The sequence below is a fragment of the Fimicolochytrium jonesii genome, assembly GCF_025526975.1.
Source record: "Fimicolochytrium jonesii strain JEL569 chromosome Unknown EV422scaffold_18, whole genome shotgun sequence".
Lineage (NCBI taxonomy): Eukaryota > Fungi > Chytridiomycota > Chytridiomycetes > Spizellomycetales > Powellomycetaceae > Fimicolochytrium > Fimicolochytrium jonesii.
Window position 1 is genome coordinate 499,459 of NW_026515685.1, and position 22,871 is coordinate 522,329.

At 55.8% G+C, this 22,871-nt stretch overlaps 9 protein-coding genes across 9 annotated transcripts; 5 read left to right on the plus strand and 4 right to left on the minus strand.

The window, feature by feature from the left end:
* Positions 1-166: 166 nt before the first annotated feature.
* Positions 167-767, plus strand: EV422DRAFT_569114 (U6 snRNA-associated Sm-like protein LSm7-like protein; the record flags this gene model as incomplete). The annotated part of the gene is made up of 4 exons (XM_053072727.1): positions 167-178; positions 246-408; positions 495-566; positions 631-767. The coding sequence occupies 4 exons, from the start codon at positions 167-169 to the stop codon at positions 765-767; spliced, it is 384 nt and encodes a 127-aa protein (XP_052924143.1).
* A 292-nt stretch (positions 768-1,059) lies between these two features.
* On the minus strand, positions 1,060-2,340 carry EV422DRAFT_569115 (uncharacterized protein; the record flags this gene model as incomplete). The annotated part of the gene is made up of 7 exons (XM_053072728.1): positions 1,060-1,225; positions 1,296-1,479; positions 1,560-1,757; positions 1,824-1,945; positions 2,039-2,100; positions 2,182-2,210; positions 2,280-2,340. The coding sequence occupies 7 exons, from the start codon at positions 2,338-2,340 to the stop codon at positions 1,060-1,062; spliced, it is 822 nt and encodes a 273-aa protein (XP_052924144.1).
* Positions 2,341-2,648: 308 nt separating this feature from the next.
* EV422DRAFT_569116 (uncharacterized protein) lies at positions 2,649-5,299 on the plus strand (the record flags this gene model as incomplete). The annotated part of the gene is made up of 11 exons (XM_053072729.1): positions 2,649-3,119; positions 3,199-3,543; positions 3,618-3,743; positions 3,835-3,891; positions 3,955-4,062; positions 4,128-4,191; positions 4,271-4,459; positions 4,529-4,678; positions 4,757-4,926; positions 5,005-5,124; positions 5,198-5,299. 11 exons carry the CDS (start codon positions 2,649-2,651, stop codon positions 5,297-5,299), a joined length of 1,902 nt encoding a protein of 633 aa, XP_052924145.1.
* A 94-nt stretch (positions 5,300-5,393) lies between these two features.
* On the minus strand, positions 5,394-7,028 carry EV422DRAFT_569117 (uncharacterized protein; the record flags this gene model as incomplete). The annotated part of the gene is made up of 4 exons (XM_053072730.1): positions 5,394-6,197; positions 6,281-6,335; positions 6,407-6,507; positions 6,618-7,028. 4 exons carry the CDS (start codon positions 7,026-7,028, stop codon positions 5,394-5,396), a joined length of 1,371 nt encoding a protein of 456 aa, XP_052924146.1.
* A 272-nt stretch (positions 7,029-7,300) lies between these two features.
* On the plus strand, positions 7,301-11,158 carry EV422DRAFT_579639 (potassium transporter-domain-containing protein; the record flags this gene model as incomplete). The annotated part of the gene is made up of 11 exons (XM_053073323.1): positions 7,301-8,657; positions 8,749-8,894; positions 8,983-9,041; positions 9,109-9,366; positions 9,441-9,560; positions 9,644-9,709; positions 9,779-9,819; positions 9,894-9,949; positions 10,021-10,177; positions 10,244-10,762; positions 10,842-11,158. Exons 1-11 carry the CDS (start codon positions 7,646-7,648, stop codon positions 11,156-11,158), a joined length of 2,751 nt encoding a protein of 916 aa, XP_052924147.1. The 5' UTR covers positions 7,301-7,645.
* Positions 11,159-12,028: 870 nt separating this feature from the next.
* EV422DRAFT_122596 (S-adenosyl-L-methionine-dependent methyltransferase) lies at positions 12,029-13,992 on the plus strand. Its single transcript, XM_053064680.1, has 5 exons — positions 12,029-12,616; positions 12,734-12,874; positions 12,980-13,113; positions 13,207-13,631; positions 13,708-13,992. The coding sequence occupies exons 1-5, from the start codon at positions 12,343-12,345 to the stop codon at positions 13,907-13,909; spliced, it is 1,176 nt and encodes a 391-aa protein (XP_052924148.1). The 5' UTR covers positions 12,029-12,342; the 3' UTR covers positions 13,910-13,992.
* Positions 13,993-14,976: 984 nt separating this feature from the next.
* On the plus strand, positions 14,977-16,943 carry EV422DRAFT_507685 (uncharacterized protein; the record flags this gene model as incomplete). The annotated part of the gene is made up of 2 exons (XM_053068674.1): positions 14,977-16,042; positions 16,144-16,943. 2 exons carry the CDS (start codon positions 14,977-14,979, stop codon positions 16,941-16,943), a joined length of 1,866 nt encoding a protein of 621 aa, XP_052924149.1.
* A 428-nt stretch (positions 16,944-17,371) lies between these two features.
* Positions 17,372-19,137, minus strand: EV422DRAFT_122736 (uncharacterized protein). Its single transcript, XM_053064681.1, has 5 exons — positions 18,654-19,137; positions 18,483-18,582; positions 17,814-18,412; positions 17,601-17,737; positions 17,372-17,522 (listed from the first exon to the last, which is right to left on the minus strand). Exons 1-5 carry the CDS (start codon positions 18,876-18,878, stop codon positions 17,381-17,383), a joined length of 1,203 nt encoding a protein of 400 aa, XP_052924150.1. The 5' UTR covers positions 18,879-19,137; the 3' UTR covers positions 17,372-17,380.
* A 2,744-nt stretch (positions 19,138-21,881) lies between these two features.
* On the minus strand, positions 21,882-22,511 carry EV422DRAFT_498255 (MAD2 mitotic arrest deficient-like 2; the record flags this gene model as incomplete). Its single annotated transcript, XM_053068006.1, has 1 exon — positions 21,882-22,511. A coding segment is annotated over one exon (630 nt), but the record flags the coding sequence as incomplete, so codon positions are not given.
* Between the last annotated feature and the right edge of the window lie 360 nt (positions 22,512-22,871).

Consider the following 22,871-nt stretch of genomic DNA (forward strand, 5'->3'; position numbering starts at 1 on the left):
ACGGACTTACAGAATCGGCAAGTCATTACAAGTCAGTCCCTCCTTGGTCGTCTCTGAGAACTCGCCAGTCACCAGTGCACCACACACGCCAACCGCTTCTCGAGTCTCGCAGGAAGCCTGTCCTCCACCAATTGTAAAGCCAATTCGGAGAACACTTACTTTCAACATGTCGGATAGGGTAAGCCCAACTCACCAAAGATCCTCCTCCCTTCCCGATCACCCACTGATTCCCCTCCCACACTCAGGGCAGAGGAAACTCACGAGGCCGCGGCGCCCGGGGGGGCGGTTCCGGCGGGGGGCGGGGCGGACACGGTGGCGGCGGCGGGCCACAGAAGAAGGAGAACATTCTGGATCTGGGGAAGTATATGGATAAGAAGATCCATGTCAAGTATACGGGTGGACGAGAAGGTCGGTTTGGATGGGCATGAGTTTCGGAGTTGGGGGTCAAGGCAGGCGAAGAGAAGGAAAGAATGCTGATGGCTTTGTTTGATTAGTGATTGGGACGTTGAAGGGGTATGACCCATTGCTGAACCTGGTCTTAGACGACACTGAGGAGCTAGTACGAGGTAATGCTACTATCCCTATGACAGCGCCTGAACTACTTCCAACCGATGCGATACCTCCCGACAGATCCGGAAGACAACTACCGCGTAACAGACCAAAAACGGTCGCTCGGTCTCGTGGTATGTCGCGGGACGGCGATAATAGTCATCTCGCCGGAAGACGGCACGGAGGAGATTGCCAACCCTTTTGCGCAGCCTGAGTGATGTGGGACAGAGGGGAGGGTTCAGTCGTTATGTTTGATTTGGGGGATGCAGGGCGTGCAGAATTCATAGCCGACATCTGAAGCGAGTCTCTCTGCAACCTGGGGCGTATTCTGTATATGAGTATACCAATGCTGCACTATCAGCCCCCACTGTGGGTCATGGAGGTGTGGGCGAAAGTGGGAAAACACAACAAAAGCAGTACGGAGACTGCACCCTAGCAGTCATGGCCGACCGATACCAAAACTGTCTATATTGGGCCAATGGAATATACAGAGTTTACAGGCCCGGAATCTCAAACGCCTCTGTCCGCAACGACCGTCCTTTCCTCCGGAGCCTGCGCGAACGTCACCAGAAACAGCATAAACGCATCCCCGACCGTAACATCCCTCAGCTGCTGCAACTGCTCCTTGAACGTCGTTAGAGCGCATTCTACGCGTAAGGTGGGCGGAATGTCGAACCTATACGGAGACGATGGTCAATATCCAGGATGATCGTGTGAAGGGACTGGTAACACACTGCCAAACGTACTCCACGTCCTCCCCATCCAACAGACTCCTCACAGCATCCACAATGCCAACCCCAAGAGCAACGACCTCCCGACTTGAATACGTCTTGCACACCACCTCGTCCACGCTTTCATCCGCATGTGCGGATGCGCCGCTCGACTTCAGCGCTGCTTTCCTAATCGCAATGTGGGCGTGCTCAAAGAAATCTGTCAATCACCCATCAACGTTTTGTCAGCCCAAAATATCCAACATCTCACTGATGTCAAACAAGGACAGCATCGCATACCAATATACGTAAAATACGCCCTAAAAGCGCCCAAAAACCTGCCCGCGGGGATCTTATACCGCAGCAGCTCATGCGGACGATACGCCTTCTTGTAGTCAATATGGGCTGCGATCTCGGTGGCGCGGTGGATGATCGAGAGGGGAAAGTCGGGGCAGAGGAGCTCGATTAGGTGGTGGTATTCGGGGGCTGTGTGGGTTGCTGGATGGATGTGTGGATAGGTGTGAATGATGTGGAGGTGAGGGAGGGGGGTGGGAAGGAACGTACAACTCCGGTTGGGAATGACGTCGGCTACTCGATCTATGAAGGCGCTCCGGTTTTGTTTCGTTACGCGGACATATTCGTATTCACGGAGGAGGGTGTTGATGCCGCGGTGGACGCTTGAGAAGCTGCATATTGATTCGATAGATTGAGCGGGAGGTGCAAGTATTGACGGGGAGAGACGAGGCGAGACAAGATGGGATGCCGGGCTGCACACCTACTACTCGGATAGAAATTTGGCGGGCTTTTCCGGGCGGTCGTCTAATAGGCGGCTTAGCGCATCCTGCGGGTTCGGCCGGGTAGAACATCAGCGGTGGTAATTGGGGAGAGCAGATCGATATAAAGCATTGCAACGACAATGTACCTGCAAGTAAATTTCGATCTTGTGCTTATCTGGTTGGGCGCAATGTGCGTGAGTAACAGGGCCGACTTGAGAAGATAAGAGACAACGACCTGACGCACCCAAGTAAGCCTTGCTAGACGCCTCGATCTGGCTGGCGTCGAAGTGCGGTACAGTAGCCATCTTCAGAGCGTTTGCCGGAAGTGGAAGCGAGGGAGGCAGTTAGTATTAGTTCGAGCCATGCAGAAACAGGGAAGAGATGATGGAGCGAATGACGGGAGCTGTCAGTTCAGAAGGTCCGTCCGAGAAACGCGTGCAGCTCCGCCTTCGGGACTCCCCTTTTTCCCACGCTCGCTTTCTTTTCTCACCCTCGTCGCCACACACTCGTTGCTCTTGGAAACGCACCTCAACCCGCCCACGACGGGTGCTTCTTCTCAGCTTCCGGCACAACCAACACTCAGAGAAGCGCTGTCACGCCCCACGTCGCTGAAATGGACTTTCAAACCACTTTAGATCGTCTCTGCACCCGCCTCACAACCCACTCCCAAAAACGCCGCGACGACGCCTCCACCCATCCCGGACACACCGCCTCCTGGAGCTGGGCAGCCCACCGTCTCCTCTCCCTGCTCGCCGAATACCCCTCAGGAGTGACCCCCGCCATCATCAATTCCGAGCTCGAAGTCGCGTGGGACGACATCCGCGGCGACGCTCAGCGCGGCGGCCTATCCAAGAAATTCAAAGGCGTGGAAGCACTCAGGGATGGGCAGGCGGTGTCGACGGAAGCGCTGTTTGAGTTGGTTGTAGGTGGGGTGAAGGTGTTGCCGGGCACGAGAACGTTTGTGCTTTCGTTCGTAGGCGCGGAGGCGGGAGGGGGGCACGGCAGGTTCTCGGAGGTGAATATGTACTTGCATCAAAAGTACTGTTTTTTGGAGGATGCTGATGGGGAGAGCTTTTTCACAAAGGTGAGGAATTGACACAGCTCATGATGTGGGTGTCTTGGAGCCTTGGCGTACGCTGATATCGAAGCCCACTGTCGTGTAGAGAACAGTCCGGTTAACCGGCACCCGATCCGTCACGGCTCCTAATGGTGCGACGCAGATGTTGCCGACGGAGTACATGCTGTTCATCCTAGATGGAGACGCAGACCGCACCTTTGTGAGCAAGACATTCGGCGCCGCGTTGAACCAGGCGACTGCGTCCCAGATCGAAGATGCGAATGAACCGGCGGCGTTCTTGGTGAAGGTGACAAAGATCGAGCCCGTCCGAGCTGCGAACAGTAACGGACGGCTGAAGCGAATGGAGGTACTCGTCACCGATACTACGACCGAGGACGTTCCGTTGGTTCTGTGGGACCAGCAGATCGGCTTGGCGTCTTTGTTCAGGAAGGTACTGTTCGACGATGGTTCTGCATTAGCCGCTTTGCTCTGCTGTTGGACTAACCGCCAGAAATCTGATCAAAGGGCGACTGGCTGGGGATATGGCGCCCATATGTGACGTACGGAGGGAGCACGCAGGATGGAGAGCGTCCGACTCTTGAGTACGGATCCCAGACGGTAATCTTTCGTATTGCTGGGTCTCACACGAAGGTGCGGCTCAAATCGCTCTCATGGGCCCTGCGACAGTTACCAACGTCCCCATTTTTGCGTCCGCTAAATGCTTCCCCTTCCCATGCAGTAGGAATCCGATTTTGGCGCCAGCATGGCGACACAGGCAGAACCAGGGCGGGATGAGAAGGTAGGTCAAGCACGATCATTGTGCATCACCGTATATCACCGGCTGACTCTCATATTGTTCCAGGGAATATTGGATCAATCACAGTTGCCAAGCCTGCTTCGGATAAGGGATCTCAAACCGAAATGCGTAAATGCAACTATCATGGGACGCGTGGCCGAGTTGTTCGGAAACGTACGCACCTTGCGATGGAGATCTGTAATGCTGATGCGGGGGACTCATACTACATACTCACGCAGAATCCAGTCCGCCGCGGCCCAGGTCAGCAGGATAGGTACGGAGTTCGTCTGGAAGATTCGACCGGTATGTATCTCGCACTATCTTACGCTTTCCGTTGATAATGAAATTATGCAATCCTAACCCTCCCCCCCTCTTTCCATAGACTACTGCGACATAACTCTCTGGGGCGACATCGCCCGCAAACACATAGGCAGTCTGCACACAGGCGACTATGTGCTGTTTTTAAATCTGGCCACCACCGCCCGGGTCTTGAAACCGCGCGACGGCGGCGGGATGGAGAAGACTTTTGATGTAATTGGCAGCTCCGATCTGGGGACGGTAGTGTGGAATGGTAGGTTCAAAACTGGAGGCCGGAAGTATACCATTTTGTTTTGGACTTACTTGTTGACTGGGTTGGCAGTAAGCACGCTGGTCGGCATGATCTCGTCCCCGAGCATGAGACGGATCGTCCCGATCGTGGATGCGTTGAATAAGGACCTGCAGATGTTCTACGTCCGCGCTTTCTTGGTCGAATGTAGAGCCAGTGAAGGAGGGCCGACAATATCTACGCGTAAGGGATCAAAGCAGCCGTTGTCGATCCGAGTTTTGCACCACTGTCACTTACCCACGTTTGACTTTTTGTGCGTAGATCAAACGTGCGGCCGGGTCATTGAACAACCGCGGACAAGCGACGAACAGTTCTACTGTGCGTTCTGCCAAGCACGGTTTGAAGCGAAGCACGCGGCGTATACTTTGAAGTTTGTACTAGACGACGGGACGGCGCGGTGCGCTGTGAGTGTCACGGATCTGATTGCTGCGGTGAGCGCCCCCCGGTTTTCTCGAATGTAACGCTTTGTAAGTTCTCAAGGCTGATGAATGAACGTTTCTTGGTTGTAGGATATTGTGGGTGTCTCCAGCGCCGAGTTCTTGAGATTACCTGAGAACGAGCGGAAGGAGGTGCTTGAATCCGTTCCTGGGCAGCATGTCGAGGGATGCGTTGTCAAAGTTCCGGGGAAGGTAAGCGTATCGTCAGGCTCCCATGAAGACACCGCTCGGATGGCCATCTGATTGTGAGTATTGTCCCCCATAGACATACCGCCATCGGTTGGCAGCGGTAGTGCGGGTCCTGCCCAGCATCGCCAAAAGCTTGTTGGCCGAGTATCAACTCGAACAACGCAAGGAACGGCCGTGATATTGCTCCGGTGGACTCCAATTGGATTCACATCGCTCCATATATCACACACACGACACCAGGGCCAAATAAAAACATGTCGGGGTCATCATCGCTACTCGCGCCTGGCAACCTGCACCGTCAAAACGGGCTGCCTCAGATTCGCAGACGCGACATGGACAAGATACCCGCCCTCATTCACCGGCCAAACATCCATGGCGTGCACGGGATCGAGGTCTTGACGCTCGGCAACTAAGTCCCCGCTCCGTACATCCCAGAACGTCAGCCGCCCGTCGCCGTCTCCGCACACCACCGCCGCCCCGGTGTCCACTATCTCCACGCACACCGCACCATACACATCCTTAATCGGCGACGACATTTTGAACAGAGCGTTCCGGCCCCGCTGTGCACCGAACCCGACGACCCGCACACAGTCCCACGTCGCAATCGCCACCTGCGTCCCAACGAGATGAGCCGCCAGCGGGATCGTATCCCACACCGACGACGACAGCATCGGGCCCGGGAAGCACATGACCACCGTCCCCGTGCGCACGCAAAACACGTGCACGACCGATTTAGTGCGGGAGAGGATGTGCGAGTCTGTGAATTGCACGTCCACCACGGCGTCATGCTGCGACCGGTTTTGTATCTGCACCGGTGGCCATATCGTCCGTTCCAGCCACCCCCGACCAGCGCCGGGCGATAACCGCCAGCTTCGCACCGCACCGGACTGGTCGCCTGCCATCAGCCGGCGAGAGTTGAACCGGAGCGCCGTCACGCCCGACATGGAGGTTGCGCGGAGGACGGTCAAGGGCTGAAGTGTGTCGAGGTTGTAGAGTGTGACGAAACCCGGGGATGGGCTGCGGGCGGGTGTATGTGGTGTGGGTCGATGAGCGGGGTATTCTTGACGTGGACCGCGCTGTTATGGGAAAAGCGACAGCGCGAGTGGCGTCAATGATCGGAGTTACGAGAGTTAGTACGAGGCGTAGGGAATGAGCATACCTCCCATCCGAGAGCTAGGACTCCCATATATGCCTGTAAACAATTCACCGTCCCACTGTAAACTCATACCCGTTTAGTCATTCAGGCAGAGGAAGTGCGTGAACGCATTGCTCGACGTTCCCTTACTCCTCCTTGATGTAGTTGGGCGGCCACCGATTGGTGGAAAGGTCTTGAATGGACACCCCAAGGTAGTAGTCATTTTCGATTAGAAGACGGCCCTCGTAAAGCTGGGGTGAAGAGCAAGTGGGTTGTGTGGGTTGTCAGATTCTGTATCCCGATGTACTCCATGGGAACGCAAGAAAACTTCTTTGCAATTCCCCAGCATTCTGCCCCTTACCTGCGCAACCTCCCCATTCCTCAGCGCCGACCCCCGATTCCCCATCCCCGGGTTCCCACCTGCCACCCTCCAGTCCTCGCGGCAACGCTGTAGAAACACCTCCCGCCATGTCCGTAACGCGGATCCCTCTCCTATCCCCCCTGCACATCCCACCTTCGCCCCACAATCCCGCCAAATAAACCCACACACCCGCCCCCACTCGGCATCACTCAGCACAGCGGATCTGATAAACGTGCATGTTGCGGCGTAGGCGAGGCGATGGGGGATGGAGAGGTGGGCGGCAATGTGGAGGTGCAATTCGGGGGGGAGGTGAGAGAGCGCGGTGGCGGCTTTTTGGGGCTTGCAGGGTCGGTCTGGGGATAGAGCGTCGGTTCGGACGTCTGAGGAGACGCTGCCTCGGCGGAGTGGCATAAGAGGTACTGGAAACGATAGTAATGACTGGGGATTTTTGCGGGTTGTGAAAGGAAAGGAAGTGTTGCAGCTAAAGCGAACAAGGCTGGCGAAACTGCGATTATTCCAACGATTTTTTTTGGAAAGACCTCTTAAATTCGAGTAGCGTGATGCAATATAACGTTTTACCAATATAAGCTTTTTTTGAAGCCCGTATGCTTACGGCAGGCTTAGCCCTCTTTGTCCCTTTCGGCCTCGGCCGAAAGGGTCCATTTGCCACCTGCGAGCAAGCAGTCCATACCAAATTCGACCGCGGGGTCTAAAAATAGGATGAAAGACAACCCAAAGTCCAGATCGTTCGGATCTCCCTCCTTGAAGGTGGCTTGATCTCGCGGGGCGGAATGGGCATGGTTGTTCTTCTAGAAAAGTTTATTTGGGGATGCCGGGGGGGCTTGTATGAAAGAATGTAACGCGGCGGGTTTTTGGCGGGTGTGGTTTTGTGAATTTTGACATAGGTTCTTGTGCGCAAGATCGAGCTAGTTACAGATTACGGTGGAGCTGTCGCTGTTATATCGGTAAAATCTTGCAATACAATTTTTGTTTGGAGTTTCTGTGTTATCGGAAGAGACGGCGGAGCGATGTCCTCAACGCGGCAAGCTCAGGATGACCTCGAGTTTGGGGTCGCATCCGGGGACGCATTAGTCCCCGAACCGTCGTCGCGGGAAGCCACGACCGGACAGAATCTACGGAAGAGCGCGTTGACGAAAGCGAACGGGCTAAGCATAGCGCACGAGAACGGGAGCGTGGACATGGGGTCGTCGGACGACGGGGAAGAAGGGATGTCCAAGTCGCGGACGCGCAAATCAATCGTGTTCGCGGATGATGTCGAGGCTGGACGGGCGAGTTATTTCTCGGGCCCGTCGGCGGATGGGAAGATAAAAGGCTCGGCGCCGCTGTCGCCGACCTCACCGCTGTTGCTGGAGGAGGAGGTGACGGTGGTGTCGGCGGGGAAAGGCCAAGGTGCAGGTGCGCTCCCGGACGTCCCGGAGGGTGCCTCCTTACCCCGGTTCACCCTCTCCGGGATGCCGGGGAGCAAGAGCACGACCAGCAAACTCGCCGACCCACCACCACCACAACCCACCTCCACCCCCGGAGTCCCCAAACCCAAATCCACCCACGACCACCTCCCCCTCGCGCTTTCCCAGATCCTCAAAACCGCCGAAGAAACCAAAACCACCGTCTGGCAACTCACCGCCCAAGTCAGCGCCACCGCCCCGTTCCACAACCCCTTCGCCGCCTCCGCCTCCGCGCGCGCCCAGCAACGCAAGGAGAGCCAGGCCCAGATGCAGGCCCGCCGGATGTCCCTGGGCGCCGCGCTGTGCATCCCCGCCCCGTCGCGGATCGATCAGAACATGAGCTGGCGGAAACTGTTTACGCTCTCCGCGGGCGCGCTGGGGATTGTCTATGGCGAGATCTCCGTGTCGCCGTTGTATGTACTCAAGGCGATCTTCGCGCCGCATGGCGGGGAGCTGACGGATGATGGGGATTACCCGGAGATACCGGAGGAGGAGATCTTGGGCACGATATCGATTTTGGTGTGGTTGGTCACGTTGGTGTGCTGCATCAAGTATGTGTGGCTTATACTGAAAGGTGGGGTGCGTAGTGCGGCGGTGGGGGGTTTGACTTTTTCATGCTGGGGGACGCTCTGGGAGCTAACATGACAGTGTGTGTGATTTCGAAGCTGATAGGACGGGTGAGGGCGGAATCTGGGCGCTGCTGTCGCTGATACCGTTGGAATCGCTGGATGCGAGCGTACTGTTGCATCGGTCTCGCGCCGGGATATATGTGTTGGGATTGCTAGCGGCTAGTTTTCTAGTCGTAGATACCGTACGTTTTGTTTTTAGTTTGTTTCGATTGGATATAGTCTGGCTGTTTCGGAAGACATTACTGACGTGCTACTTCTTTTCTCACATAGATGATTTCCCCGGCTATTACAGTACTATCCGCCTTCGAGGGCATACGCCTCTACTCAAAGTAAGACCCACCCCCCAAACCCCCCATTCCCCCGCTTCCATCCCATCTAACCCTCTCCTCTTCCCAGAGCAACCTTCTCCCAAGACGCCGTCGTAGCCTGCACCTGCACCGTCCTCGCCATCGTCTTCTGGTGGCAGCGTTTCGGCACCTCGCGCATTCAAAAGGCCTCCGGCGCCATCTTCGCCCTGTGGTACCTCGTCATCGCGATGATCGGGCTGTACCAGATCGCGCGGTACCCGAAAGTGCTCGCGGCGTGGAGCCCGCATTATATTGGGTATATGGTGAGGAAGGATGTGGGCCATGTGGCGACGATATTGGGTGAAGCGTGAGTTTGGGGATGGTGTTTTTTTTTTTGGAATGGGAGGAGAGAGGCATTTACCTGAGATGTGGATTTTTTAGAGTGCTGGCGGTGGCGGGCGTGGAGGCGATGTATGCGGATTTGGGACATTTCTCGGCCAAGCCGATCCGGTGGACGTTCTTGGGGATGGTGTACCCGGCCATCACGCTGAACTATCTCGGGTAATGTCTCAAAGAGCATTGCAATGCATCCGCGAAAGCCGTCCGGAAGAGCAGCGCACTGATGAAAAGTTTCTGCTTTGTAGTCAAGCTGCATATTTGATTGGAAACCCGGCTGCTGCCGAGAACCCGTTCTTCAAATCCATCCCGAAGTATGTATCGTGGCGCAGAACACATACCTTCTCCCGTCTGAGGCTTATCCTCCTTTTTCGCCTCCGCAGCGTTGTAGATTGGCCTGTCATGGTCCTTGCCACAATCGCCGGTACGTTGTTCCCCTCGTGGACCCCATTCTTCGATGTTTTTACGTGGACTCATCGCTTGGAACATCTTTATTAGCCATCCTAGCCGCACAGGGCGCTATTTCCGGCTGTTTCAATCTGATCGATCAATCGGTGAGTCTGACATCGCTGCTGCAACATAACAGAACTCATTAAAACAGTGCTAACTCCCAGTTTCCTTCCAGATATCTCTCAACAAGTTCCCCAATGTGATCACCCGCCATCTGAAACACGCGCATGGGAGCGATATTTATATACCCGCGGTCAATTTCTGTCTGTTCTTGGGGAGCGTGATTATGGCGTCGGCGTTTCATACATCGCAGCATTTGTCGTATACCGCAGGTAAGTCTCGTATAAGAATAGTTTTCCGTCCATCTTATGAACTAATCATGGCGTAATTCGTAAAAGGGATATGCGTCGCGGGCTCAATGGCGATCACCAGCTTCCTCTACGTCCTCGTCATGCACCACGCCTGGAACCTCCCCAAATGGAAGATCCTTCTCTTCGGCAGCATCTACCTCCCGCTCGACCTCCTCCTCTTCGTGTCCTCGCTGCGCAAGATCGTCAACGAAGGCTGGGTCTCCCTGCTGCTCGCCTTCATGGTGTTTACGATCATGTTCGTGTGGACAGCAACGACGCAGGAGATCAGCACCTGGCTGCGCGAGCAGCTGATCACGCTGAACGATCTGAGAGTGTATGTCAAGAGCATGCCGAGGGTGCCGGGCACGCTGGTGTTTGTGAGCAGTGGAGACGAGGATGTGCCGAATGTGCTGCGGATATGTGCGGGGCGGTTGAACAACCTGCCGGTGAATTTGATATGTATGAGTGCGGTGGCGAGTCAGTCGCCGTTTGTGGCGGATGAGGAGAAGGTGGTGTTTCGGACCGTGGATGCTGTTAGTGGGATATACCGGCTGGTGATTTCGTATGGTATGACTATTTGACATGCGTTGCTGAAATGCATACCCAGCCTGCTCTTTTTTTTTATTTTTGTGTTTTTTTGCACCAGGCTACGCCGAACGAGATTTCAACGTGCAAACGGCACTAGAGCGAGCGAAGAAACGCGGGCTGCGGATGAAAGCGGGCGAAAAGATCTCGTTCATCGTCGGACGAGAAATCGTACATTCCACGATATCCTCGAGGTTGTTCGGACGATTACGTCGGCAGATGTACAACACGATAGCGCGGAATTTACCGGGGAAGATGGAGTATTTTGACTTGCCGCCTGGGGATACCCTGGAGGTAATGTCGGGGGGGACGGGCAATGTGGTCAGATTTGAAAACCCCGTGTCGCACGGATTCATAACCGATCTTCTTTTCCACTAGATGTCAATCCATGTGATATTCGATGTCGATGACACCCCGCCAGACATTCCTATGTCGAAAGAAGGCAAACTGACATATGCGTAGTGTTGGGGAACGATTGCTTATGCCTCCGTATTTGCCGTTCTAATGGACCGCCAGATTTGGTTCCCATGTATCAAGTTTTTCTCATAATAGAGATCCGGTCATGTGTAAGAAACCTGGGGACCGCATTTTGACAGGGTGCTGGACGCGCTGTCAGAATCCGTCATTTGCGTGAGTCAGGTGGGGTGGTTGTGGAATTAGATGATTATATTACCGGACGCGTTCCTGTGCTGCCTTACGGAAGTCGGCGTCGGACCTCCGCTCCGGTTTCCGGCGCCTTCCTGTCGCCTCGCTCGCTCGCTCTCCGCGCATCATGCCATGCGACGCAGACAGGCAGCAAGACATGGAGAACGCGTTCAGAGCGCGTCGTTTCGTGAGAGGGAGACTTTGGTGAGTGGGTGAGCTGAGGTCAGAGGGCGTTTCCTTCGGACATGTCTCCAGAGGACGAATCATCAGGTTGTTGCAGGACATCATCCCCCTGTCGGATGCATGTGCCGCCCCCCAGATTGATCAGTGACTAGCCAAATGCTCTCCCCCACGGACGCAGTCGTTTCATCGGCTCACCATTCGCGAGGGTTCAAGCCCCGACCTTCCCTTTATCGTCAGCGGCTACCGGACTCGACATCCGAAAGATCTCCCATTGCCAGGGCTCACGGCTTTCGGGGCCGAACGCCCGAAGGACTTCCGTTGGTTGGAAGAGAAAAGTGAGCTGGCCCATTGTCACCATGACATCTGATTAGCTTTCGGACATGAAAAAAGTACGGAGCAGCTGTGCCTCAAGGATCTCCGCCTAGTGGAACGACTTACTTGGTGCCACTGGCTATTGGCATCGCACCCAACGGACGGAATGGGCCACCAGTTTGTGGCCCCCGCGGCAAAGCATGGTTGCCTCGGCCTTGGGGATCTAATGACTGCTGCGTAATACCTTCCGATCATATCATCGGACAGGAACTGCTCGTCGCTCCCTCGGCCCTGCCATCCATATATCTACCCGAGACTCGCCCCCTATTCCCTCAACCCCGAGAAAACCCTCATCTTCAAAACTCAGCATCCCCCATCCGCACACTCGCCTCCACCACAGCATAACCTCACCCACCATCACGATGACCCGAGTAGCAGTCCAACCCACCGGCGGCGTCCCAACCCCCGTGCAAGATCCCAAACTCAGCGGATTCCTCTCCCGTCTGAAAGTGAAGAACACCGACACGGCGTCCCACAAGGACACCGTAGACTCGTACTACAAGTACTGGGACTCGGACCGCAACGTTTCCACTACCACCCTGGTTGAGGATGAGAACTCGGTTGCAGCGAGGAGGGCGGGTTCGGACAAGCTTACCAACCACTTTTATGATCTTGTTACTGATTTTTACGAATATGGTGCGTTTTTTTTCCTTCGATGCGACTGCTGAATACGGTTCGCCCCTTTCGGAAGACCAGGCAGCTAACGATCTGCGATCCCCTTTCTCCTTTCCTTGCTGTTGTCTGTGTTTGTAGGCTGGGGAATGTCGTTCCACTTTGCGCGCATGTTCAAGGAGACGACCTTCAAGAACTGCGTGGCGCAGCACGAGGACTTCCTTGCTCTCAAGCTGGGCTTGAAGCCGGGCATGCAGTGCGTCGACGTCGGTTGTGGTGTCGGTGAGTACGCAAATACATATCACAGGGTTGCTAGTCCTAAGGGCTCAGCGGCAAGAGTATCACCCAATGTACGGATGTTTTACTGACACTGCCTCTGTCATTTAGGTGGTCCTTTGAGGGAAATCGCCAAGTTCAGCGGTGCCACCATCACTGGTCTTAACAACAATGCCTACCAGGTCGAGCGTTGCAACCACCTCGCCAAGCACCTCGGTCTGTCTTCCATTTGCAAGGCCCAGAAGGTAGGCTTTACGAGAGACGGGTTGTCTTTCGTCGACGGCATTCTACACACATCAGAACGAAATCTAATTGGATTTGTCCGACCTCTCAATCAGGGTGACTTCCAAGCCATGCCCTTCCCCGCCGCCAGCTTCGACGCCGCCTACGCCATCGAAGCGACCTGCCACGCCGCGCGCCTCGAGAACGTCTACGGCGAGATCTTCCGCGTCCTGAAGCCAGGCTCCAAATTTTCCTGCTACGAGTGGCTCACCACCGAGCGCTACAACCCCAACGACCCCAAGCAGCTCAAGGTCATCCACGACGTCGAGGAAGGAAACTCCATCTCTAAGCTCTACACCATCCCACAATGTCTTGCTGCGTTGAGGAGCGTCGGGTTTGAGATTGAGGAGTACTGCGATCTTGCGGACCCCAACTCCCCGTTGGCGGATGCCCAGGACCCGTGGTACCTCCCCTTGAAGGGCAGCTACTCTTTAAATATGGAGCAGATTGGCCGATGGAGGATGACGCCCATTGGTCGATGGTAGGCGTCTCGCAAATCCCTCCATATCACTTGACTTGATGAAACTCACCTTACCTTTCCACTATGATTCCTACAGGATGACGGACAAGATGGTCTTCACCCTCGAAACCGCCCGCCTGGCACCAGCAGGCACCCGCAAGGTGTCCAGCCTGCTCAACCTGGCCGCCGACGCCCTCGTCGCCGCCGGCGAGCAGCACCTGATGACACCCATGTTCTATTTCACCGTCCGCAAGCCCCTTAACGCGACCGGTGCTATCACCAACGGCGTCGGTCACTAAGTGTGTTTGAGGTCGACAACGTCTACTCACACATTCGCTCACACTACCCACCCTTATCTCTCCACCTCCCCGCGCGCAATATACGCATGGTCGTTGTTGATGCCACCCCCCCGTTTTTTTTCGGCTCGATGAATTTTTGATGTTACTTATGAATATACTTATGAAATGGAGATGTTCCGCTGGGTTTCCTTGGGGCAAAGAGCAGTCAATGGCCAGTCGGTTGGATGTTATACCGTTCGCTCAAGGGTGCTGAACTGGCGCAACATTGCTCTTACACGGCGGAGTCCGGGACGCCGTTCACGTTTGACCTCACCGGCTTGATTTGCCTTTTACGTTTTGTTGAAGCTTCCGTCGGGAGATGCAGCGGACGATTGATCTGCGTCGTTAATGGGCTGGGACATTCCGAGTTTCGACGTCAGCGGTTGTGCGTTTATTTGTGCCGAGTGCCGAATGTTCCTGTGCTACTTGGAGGAGGGCGGAATGGGCGCGTGACCTCCCTCCCGAATGGCGACACCCAACAAGTGCCCTCAAGAAAAGTGGCTTCACGACGAACCGCAAACGAAGGCAATGAGGACTGCACAACAACCCCAGATACCCCCCCATCCATCCCCCACCCAGACACTAGCCCGAGAGTGCTTGCTACATTCCCCCATCCATCACCCTCACACAGAGAGACCATAGAAGAACAAGAAACGTACAATGGCAACAGCAACCTCCCAAGCATCCCTCTCCGAAAAACCACCCATACCGCTCGACACCTCCCCGGGCCCTCCTCGAACCGGTGGCGGCGGCGGCGGCGGCGGCGGGCGGGCACGGGCGCTAATAGGCCGCCATTCGAAAGATAGGGTCATCAGCGTATTTGTGGAGGATCGAAGGGTGGTGGCGTATGATGGGGGAAGGTGGTCACCGCTGACGGGGGTTGTGAATGTGATGGAGCCCGTGGATGGGGAGCAGCGGGTTGTTTTGGAGCGATATGGTAATATTGGGAGGAGTTGAGATTCTTGTGGGGTATACACTGATACGTTTGCGTTGTGTTTTTAGCGCCATATGCGGAAGTGCGATGTATCATGGTGTACAAGACAGGGCTGGGCTCTGTCGTCCGACGAACGCTCTACACATCCACACAACCATTATCAGCCGCACCCGCCGACCCCCCAACATCACCCACGGGCGAGCCGCAACCGCAGCAACGCCGCCAATACCCCTTCACTTTCCACTTTGGCGTAGAGCCGCTCTCACCCTCGCTCGCCTTCAACCCGACAGACCTGCATGACGGCCTGCCCGTCGGCGTGCATTGGGAGGTGGTGGGCTACCTCGGGCGGCGCAGCACGCTAGCGGGTGAGCACAACACGCTGTCGGCACCGGGAGCGAACAACAGCAACGACGGCGGCGGGGGTTGGGGAATGGACATGAACGGCGTAGTGACGGACACGAGTTCCGCTTCGATGCAGCGGCGGTCGCGGGCGACGCTGCATTTTTTGGTCGAGCATAGATTGGGCGGCGGGCTGGGTGCTGCTGGTCAGCAGGCGGCGCGCGTCGCCACTCAGGCGTTGAAAGCGCCACTGTTGTCGTTTGGGCGGTCCAGGAACCCCGAGGTGGTGTTGAAAGCCACCGTGGGGAAACCGCTATGCACCATGGACGACGATCTGAAGGTCGATGTGGAGGTGACGCACCTGCAGCCCTCGCAGAAAGTGCATCGCGTGCAGCTCAAAGGTCTGCAAGCCGTCTCGATGCGGTTACCGAGCCGCGACACACTGCAGTTCAAAGCCACCGTCGCGCTGTTCGAAGACAACCCCGCGCCGCGGTACGACCCGGCCGCCAACTCGACCTTCACGGGCTCCTACACGATGATGATGGGCGCGGGCGTCGGTAACCGGCCCAAGAAGAACGATGTGCCCGCCGAGATCCCGCTCCTGGACTGGCAGCGGTCGGCGGAATCGATGCAGGTGGAGAACAAGAAAGGGTTTGTGGCGTCTACCCCGCCGCCCGTGGACGATTTGAGCAGGGCGAATGTCGAGGTGACGTACTCGGTGAAGGTCACGGTCACGATAGCGGATGCGGCGAAGGCGTTTGGAGGGAACCAGAGGGAGATCAGTGCCGTTATACCCTTTGCGTTAACCGGCGTCGTCGAAGGTAAGCGCCATCATCCCCAAAGCTGCATTGTATACTCCGCACTCCCCACATATGAGATAACACGCACGCTTACCGCCCCCACCTCCTTCCCATCACCCCAGACGAACCCACAGTCCCCACCCTAACCGCGCAACTAACCCGCCGCTCCTCCACCTCCTCCACCACCGTCCTCGCAAACCCCGACCTCCTCCTCCCCCTCCTCGCCGAAACCCTCGACGACCTCACCCAATCCCTCGACGACATCGCCGCCCTGCAACACGACTGGCCCTCCCTCCTCACATCCGACTCGGTCACGGACCCGGCGGACCACGCCCAGGAGCTATTGGAGATGTTGGCGCTGTTGAAGGCCCAGATCGGCGTGTTTGTGGAAGGGTTTGGCGCGAGCGATGGGAGCGTGAGGTGGCCGAGGAATCCGGTGCCGTTCAACATGATGGTGCTTGAGGCGGAGCTGTTGGTCAGGGCCGGCCCGGGCAGGGCGGCGGGGGGTGGTGGGCCCCAGGTGGGGGAAGGGGAGGATCTGCCGCCGTCGTTTGAGGAGTCCACCGGCGCTCGGGCGGTTTCGACAGATGCCTCGTTATCACGGCCTCCATCACAACAACCACCATCGCAAACCCCACCACCATCGCACCCCCAATCTCTCACCCGCCCGCTACCAACCCCGTCAACCATCCCGCACCTCCTCGCCACGATCGAGCACTTCTTCAAGTCCGCCAAATCCATCGTGCTCGCCTGGATCGCCTCCCGCGGCAGCGGCGGCGGCGGCCGGCACAAGGCAGAGTTTGACGAAAAGGCGCGTGAGCTGGAGGGGAGGGTGGAGGAGTTGAAGAGGGTGCTTGAGCGGGTTACTTTTGCGGGGGTCGGTGGGGGGATACAATCGTTACCGGCTGCATATGAGAGGTGACTGTGATGGTGCGGCGAGGAGTATCCCCGGTGGAGGATATACCCCCTCCATTTATCTAACTAGCCCCCATACCCTCATATACGTGATCATCCCCTACTAGCTGTTACCTTCTGCCAATCTGGGGAATTTGGCTAACTCTTTTTGGATACTGCTCATATGCTTACGGCTTAATGAAAACGCTACTGTTACGGAGGGTCCCACACTACAAAAAACTTGTTCATTAGGGTTCACAAGATGGATGATACAGTGGGGAGTCGGGAGAGGGGGAGGTTAGTACGCCGGTGTCGGAAAGCTAGTGGTACTCTACGGGATGCTCTTCGGGGGGGACTACGTAGACACCGACAGCAGCTAGCCCAGGTATGCAAACGCCGTACATCGTCATCGACAATCATCACACCAACCCGAAGGAAAAGGCGCTGAGGTAAATGTAATCCGCCCTAGAACCCCTTCGGATGCTTCTGATGAAAGTTCCACGCGGTCGCGAGGATGCTGTCGATCGTGTCGTACTTGCGTTTCCAGCCGAGGATCTTTTCGGCTTTTTCCGAGGATGCGATCAGGGTTGCGGGGTCGCCGGCGCGTCTAAACCAAGAAAATGTCATATTCAGGTTGAGTCGGGTGCGGGGGAGGGGAATGGGTGAAATTTATATGGTACGCCACCTTGGTTTGATTTCCGCAGGGATGGGATGTCCCGTGACGCGGCGGGCTGCTTCGATGATCTGCTTGACGGAGTAGCCTTCGCCGGAGCCGAGGTTGAAGCGGTTGGAGATGTTGTGTTTCGCTAGGTACTCCAGGGCCTGCGGACAGGGTAATGACGGGGTCAGAGATGGACGAACCGGTCGAGACGCCAGTCCCAATCGACCACACACATACCAAAGCGTGCCCGGACGCCAGATCCGTGACATGCACATAGTCCCTAACACAGCTCCCATCCTCGGTCGGGTAATCGTCCCCAAAGATGAAGATCTTCTCCCGTTTGCCCAGCGGGACCTGCAAGATCAGCGGGATCAAGTGGGACTCGGGCGTATGGTCCTCTCCAATGTCCCCTGCCTCATCAGCCCCACACGCGTTGAAATATCTCAAACACACAGACTTCAGCCCAAACGCCTCGTCGCACGACTGCAGCAGCTTCTCAACCACCAGCTTGGTCTCGCCGTACGGGTTGATCGGGTGCGTCTTATCGTCCGCCTCGATGGGCACGCGCTCGGGCATCCCGAACAGCGCGGCCGTGGAGGAAAAGATGAAGTACTTTGTCTTGTGCTTCTGCATCGCTTGCAGGAGGGTGATGGTCCCGGACACGTTGTTTTCGTAGTAAGACAGCGGGTCCGCGACGCTCTGTGCGACTTCGATGGAGGCGGAGAAGTGGAAGACGGCGTCGGGGACGTGTTTGGAGAAGACCGTTTCGAGGAAGGCTTTGTCGCGGATGTCACCTTGTTCGAATGCGACGCCCTTTGGGATCGATTGTGTGTGGCCTGGATGGGGGAGGTTGGGAATGAGGTGTGAATTCAGGGCATCGGGACGGGCGATTTCACCTAGTCGTACCTGTGGATAGGTTGTCCAGAATGACCAGCTCGTGAGAGTGCTTCGACAGCTCCCGCACGATATGGGAGCCAATATAACCAGCACCTCCTGCAATGATGATCTACAAGACATAGCGGGTTAGTGTGCACTCGGATATGACATGACATCGGGCACCGGGCGGCGGCGGCCTACCTTCATCTTGACACTATTAGAAGCGGGCGATATGAAGTAGATGTAGAAAGGCGAGTACGAGCGAGTCTTTGAGAGTGCAGAGTGGTTCCTTAATCCTTCGTCCGTGGGAGTGCGGTTGCTGGATGGAGCGTGGGCACTGGGTGGGCAAGTCGGAGAAGGGACGGCGGCCGCTGCGGGCGTTGCTGCGCGTCTCGTCTCGTCTCGTCGATCCCAGCGTCGATCCATCGATGCCCTGCATACAGTACATAGCCCCGGAGGAACAGCATTGGCACACGGCTGACTGATCGAAGCGCAGGTGGTTCAACGTCTCTAGGTGACGGATTGAGAGGGATGTTTTCCGGACCACACATTGATGGAACTTGGCGGTTAGAACCGGTGAAGCAGTCCTCTGCAAAGGCGTCTCCCATTCATTTCCTGGAGAGGGGGTACCAAACGGAATGGTATGGCCAGAATCTCGCTCGGACCTTGGAGTACTGTAAGGACGAGAGGGGGGTATCTCCTGGCATCGCTTGCCTAACCCACCAGGCCTGACACTTCTACACCGTGGCACTCAATCATACTGTGCGTGCATGCACCTACGCGCCGGGAGGTGATCCTGGTAAGGCGGAGACGGCGATGCCTGCCAACCGCCCTTCTTCGGCCCCATTCCGAAAACGCGTACCTTGTGTGCACCGCGGCCCACGCTCCTCCCACGCTCGAAAATTGGATGAGGACTGCGGCATTGGCGTAGCTTACCTCATGTCATGGCGCGGGGGTGTTGCATCCCATCTTGGGCATTGTCCTCGCGCAAAGGCGTACCTGACATTGGCCATGCGTACAAGAAGCAACAAAATGATACGAGATGCACTTGGAAGGTGTGTTCGATACACTGCGCACTCAACTTACCGTATGGGTTTGGTGGTCGGCGTGAAGAAACTGAGTTGACCGAGGGAGTAGCCTCTTTTGAACCCGGAAGTCCCATGGAGACGGAGAGTGGTGCCGTGGCGGGCGGTGGCAGAACTCCCCGTCAGGATAGGGTTCCCATTATGCAGTGTTCCCCCCGTGTGCATGCCCATGTACAGTCAGTGGACATAAAGCTGTGTGCATGCCAGATTAAGTCAGTGTCTGACGCGCGTTGCGCGACATCAACTCATCATCCTTAATCTTGGGGCATTGCGAAACCTGACCTAAATGAATGGATCTAGATCTGAATTTCGCTAATACCTAGTTGTCCCCCCATTGGCTGCGATTACGGCTGCCATTCTTGATGGCATTGACCGTGTCAATGCATCAAGATGCGGCTGCATTGTGGGCCATATAGTTTGCACAACGTTGTCCAACATTCAAGGGGTAGGGTTCGCTTTCGATACCTTCCGTTTGAGCATTGCCCACAGATTCTCAATCGGATTGAGATCTGGACTCTGCGCTGGCCAGGGAAGAAGCTCAATGCCGTGTTCATCAAAGAACTGTCGAGTTTCAGCCGATGTATGAATAGGGGCGTTGTCCTGCATGAAGAGAGGATTGGGAAGAAAAATCTCTAAATTCCGCCACATCGGCAACATGTTAGCAGTAAGATGTTGCACATAGGCAGGAGAGTTAATCCCTCCACGGTTTTGACCCTCTCGCTGAACACGCTGCATCTCTTTCATTGGACCTACTGCATTTCCAATGAATGCTCCCCAATACATGAATGTTTTTCGTCCACTCTTCCTGGTGCCCTGGATGCAATTGGGATGAAAACGTTCAGTTCGTAAGCGCCAGCACCGCATTTTAGGTACCCAGCCAATTTCAAAGGACGTCTCATCAGTCCAGAAAACACGAGACCAGTCCGCTTCCGTCCAGTCTTGGTGCTGCAGTGCAAATGCAAGGCGTGCTGCTTTATGGTCCTCTGTCAATAGTGGCTTTCGGACCTTGAAACGCGAGGTGAGATAGAGCAGGTCCCGTAGGTAGCGACGCACTGTTTTTGCAGACACCTGGAGTCCGGTGAGCTGTGTGAATTCAAAAGTGATCTGTTTTAGTGTTTTCTCCCGAGTGCTACTGTCAGCAACAACAATACTGCGGAAGGCAGCCAAATCATCATCAGAAGGCTGGTACTTAGCTGGTCTTCCTGTTGGCTTCTTCGATTGATAGGCGGTTGGTGCAGTGGCACTCTCGTTCGCAAACCTCTTAATAGTGTTCCTCACAGTATTCCTGTGAACGTGCTCCTGCCTTGCAATTTCAGATGTCGTCTTGCCTGCTATATGGAGGGCAACTATGGCTGCCCTTTTTTGTGGTGTGAGAGGTTTCCCCATAGCTGAGGTGGTGAAGATGTTGGCGTGCATTTCGCCATCACGGCTTCGTCGCTGGCTTCAATACTCAAGCTTGCGGCTCCAAAACGCGCGGTGCGCTTTGTGAAACGGTCATTGAAATCCATATGGGGTGCACACAGCTTTTTGTCCACTGACTGTACAGTATACCAAAGGTGCGAGACAGAGAGAGGGGGAAGGGGGGGCGGAGTTTCAACCCGGCGGATTGCAGCATTGAGGAGAACGCGGAGACACGCAACGGCGAGAGTCGGAGAAAAGGTGAGTTCTGCTCCTCATATTCGCATTGGGAACGGAAAGAAGTTTGGGCTTATTTAATGTCCGCGTTTGGGAAAAAGGGAAAGAAGGATCATATCGCTTACGAAGCCGACAGCGCTGGAGCCTAAACCCTGTCAAATCACGTCAAAACGCGGAAGCGTAAGCAAGTGAACAACGCGCTGAGGGAAGGGTTTCGCAGGCCCAACCCAGTCCGCGTCTATCCATGTCTGAATGTGCCACTGCTCCAGTATCGGCACGAAGCCCATCCCCTCCTGCCTTCACCACACTTCATGCGTAACGGTAAGCGTATCCGAAGCGGCGCGTTTCTACTAAGCCATTGATATACTAAGCTTCGTCTAGTATTTGTAAGTGGGAAGGTAAGTGCAGTCTTCTCTCCGCAAGTGAAAAAGGTTTGTGCGTATGGTGAGGGGTGTGGTGTGTAAAAAACGGTGGGTGACGAAGGGTGGTTGCAGATATATTGATTGTAGCCGCGATCTCGTTCTACGCCTGCGTACTAATGCTGTGATGAAGCAGAGTGTGGTGCCCGAAGCACATCGTCTGCCGTACATGACAGCCTCGATCCCGCTTGATGGATGGATTTCAAATGGAGTAGTAATGCCACCGATTCTTTCCAGACTACGCACATAACATCCCATACAAACTCTACCCAACCCTCAAATCCCACGTTTCAACCCCCACTCCCACTCCCCAAATCCACATCCCTTGCCTCGCCTTTCTCCGCACTTTCCTCCACATAAAGCTGCATCTTCAATATCCCAGCATCCATAGTCTTCAACGGCACAATCGCGGCAGCGCTCACATCCACCTGCCCCGGGTCGCTCGGAATCCACGGCGCCGCCTTCGCCAACTCATTGACCGGCCCCTTCGCCTCCTCACTCAACTCCACCAGAATCGCAAACGCCGCGTCGGGCGGATTAGGCGCCAGCAACGCATCACACACCGATATCTTGAGCAAAAACGCGCGCAAATGCCTCTCCACATCCCCAACCCCAATACTACTCTCCGCGTTCTTCAACATGCTCTCGCTCAGCCCCTCCGTCAGCGTCCGGATCTGGAACGTGAATTTCTCGTAGGGCTGTTTCGTCCGTGGGTCGTGGATGACCAGATAGAGTTTCGAGACGGTGCCGCGTTGAAGGTCGGGGGTTAGACCCGAGAGGACATCGCGGATGTACCCGTTTAGCACGGGGTGTCGCGACATGCGCACTGGGACGTTGTATTTGCGACGGGGGGAGAAGAGTTCGGCGGGGTACACGGAGCGGATGTAGAGGATGTAGTGGATGGCTACTTCGAGGAATTCGATGAGGGTGTCTGGGATGATTGGGGTTTTGGTTAGGCCCTCCCTTCAGACGCATGACAAAACATGGAAATGCGGACCTCGCTTCACGTACCCGTCAACTCCAAGAAGTTCAAGACGGGCGCCGTCGGTGCGGCGGAAGCGGGAGTACGAGTACTTGAGGACATTTTCGTTGCAAGCGTCGGGTCGATGTTGGGCGGGTCGTTGGGTCTCGGAGGTGGAATGCACTGTGTCCGTTCCAGATCCAGGTCACTTCCTGCGCCACAGCTGATAGGTTGAAAACTTGGGCCCCTTTACAGCATACGGCGGCCCCTTGCGACTATTGAGGGTGCGCGGGTGTACTTCGTCTCTCTCTGTGTTGGT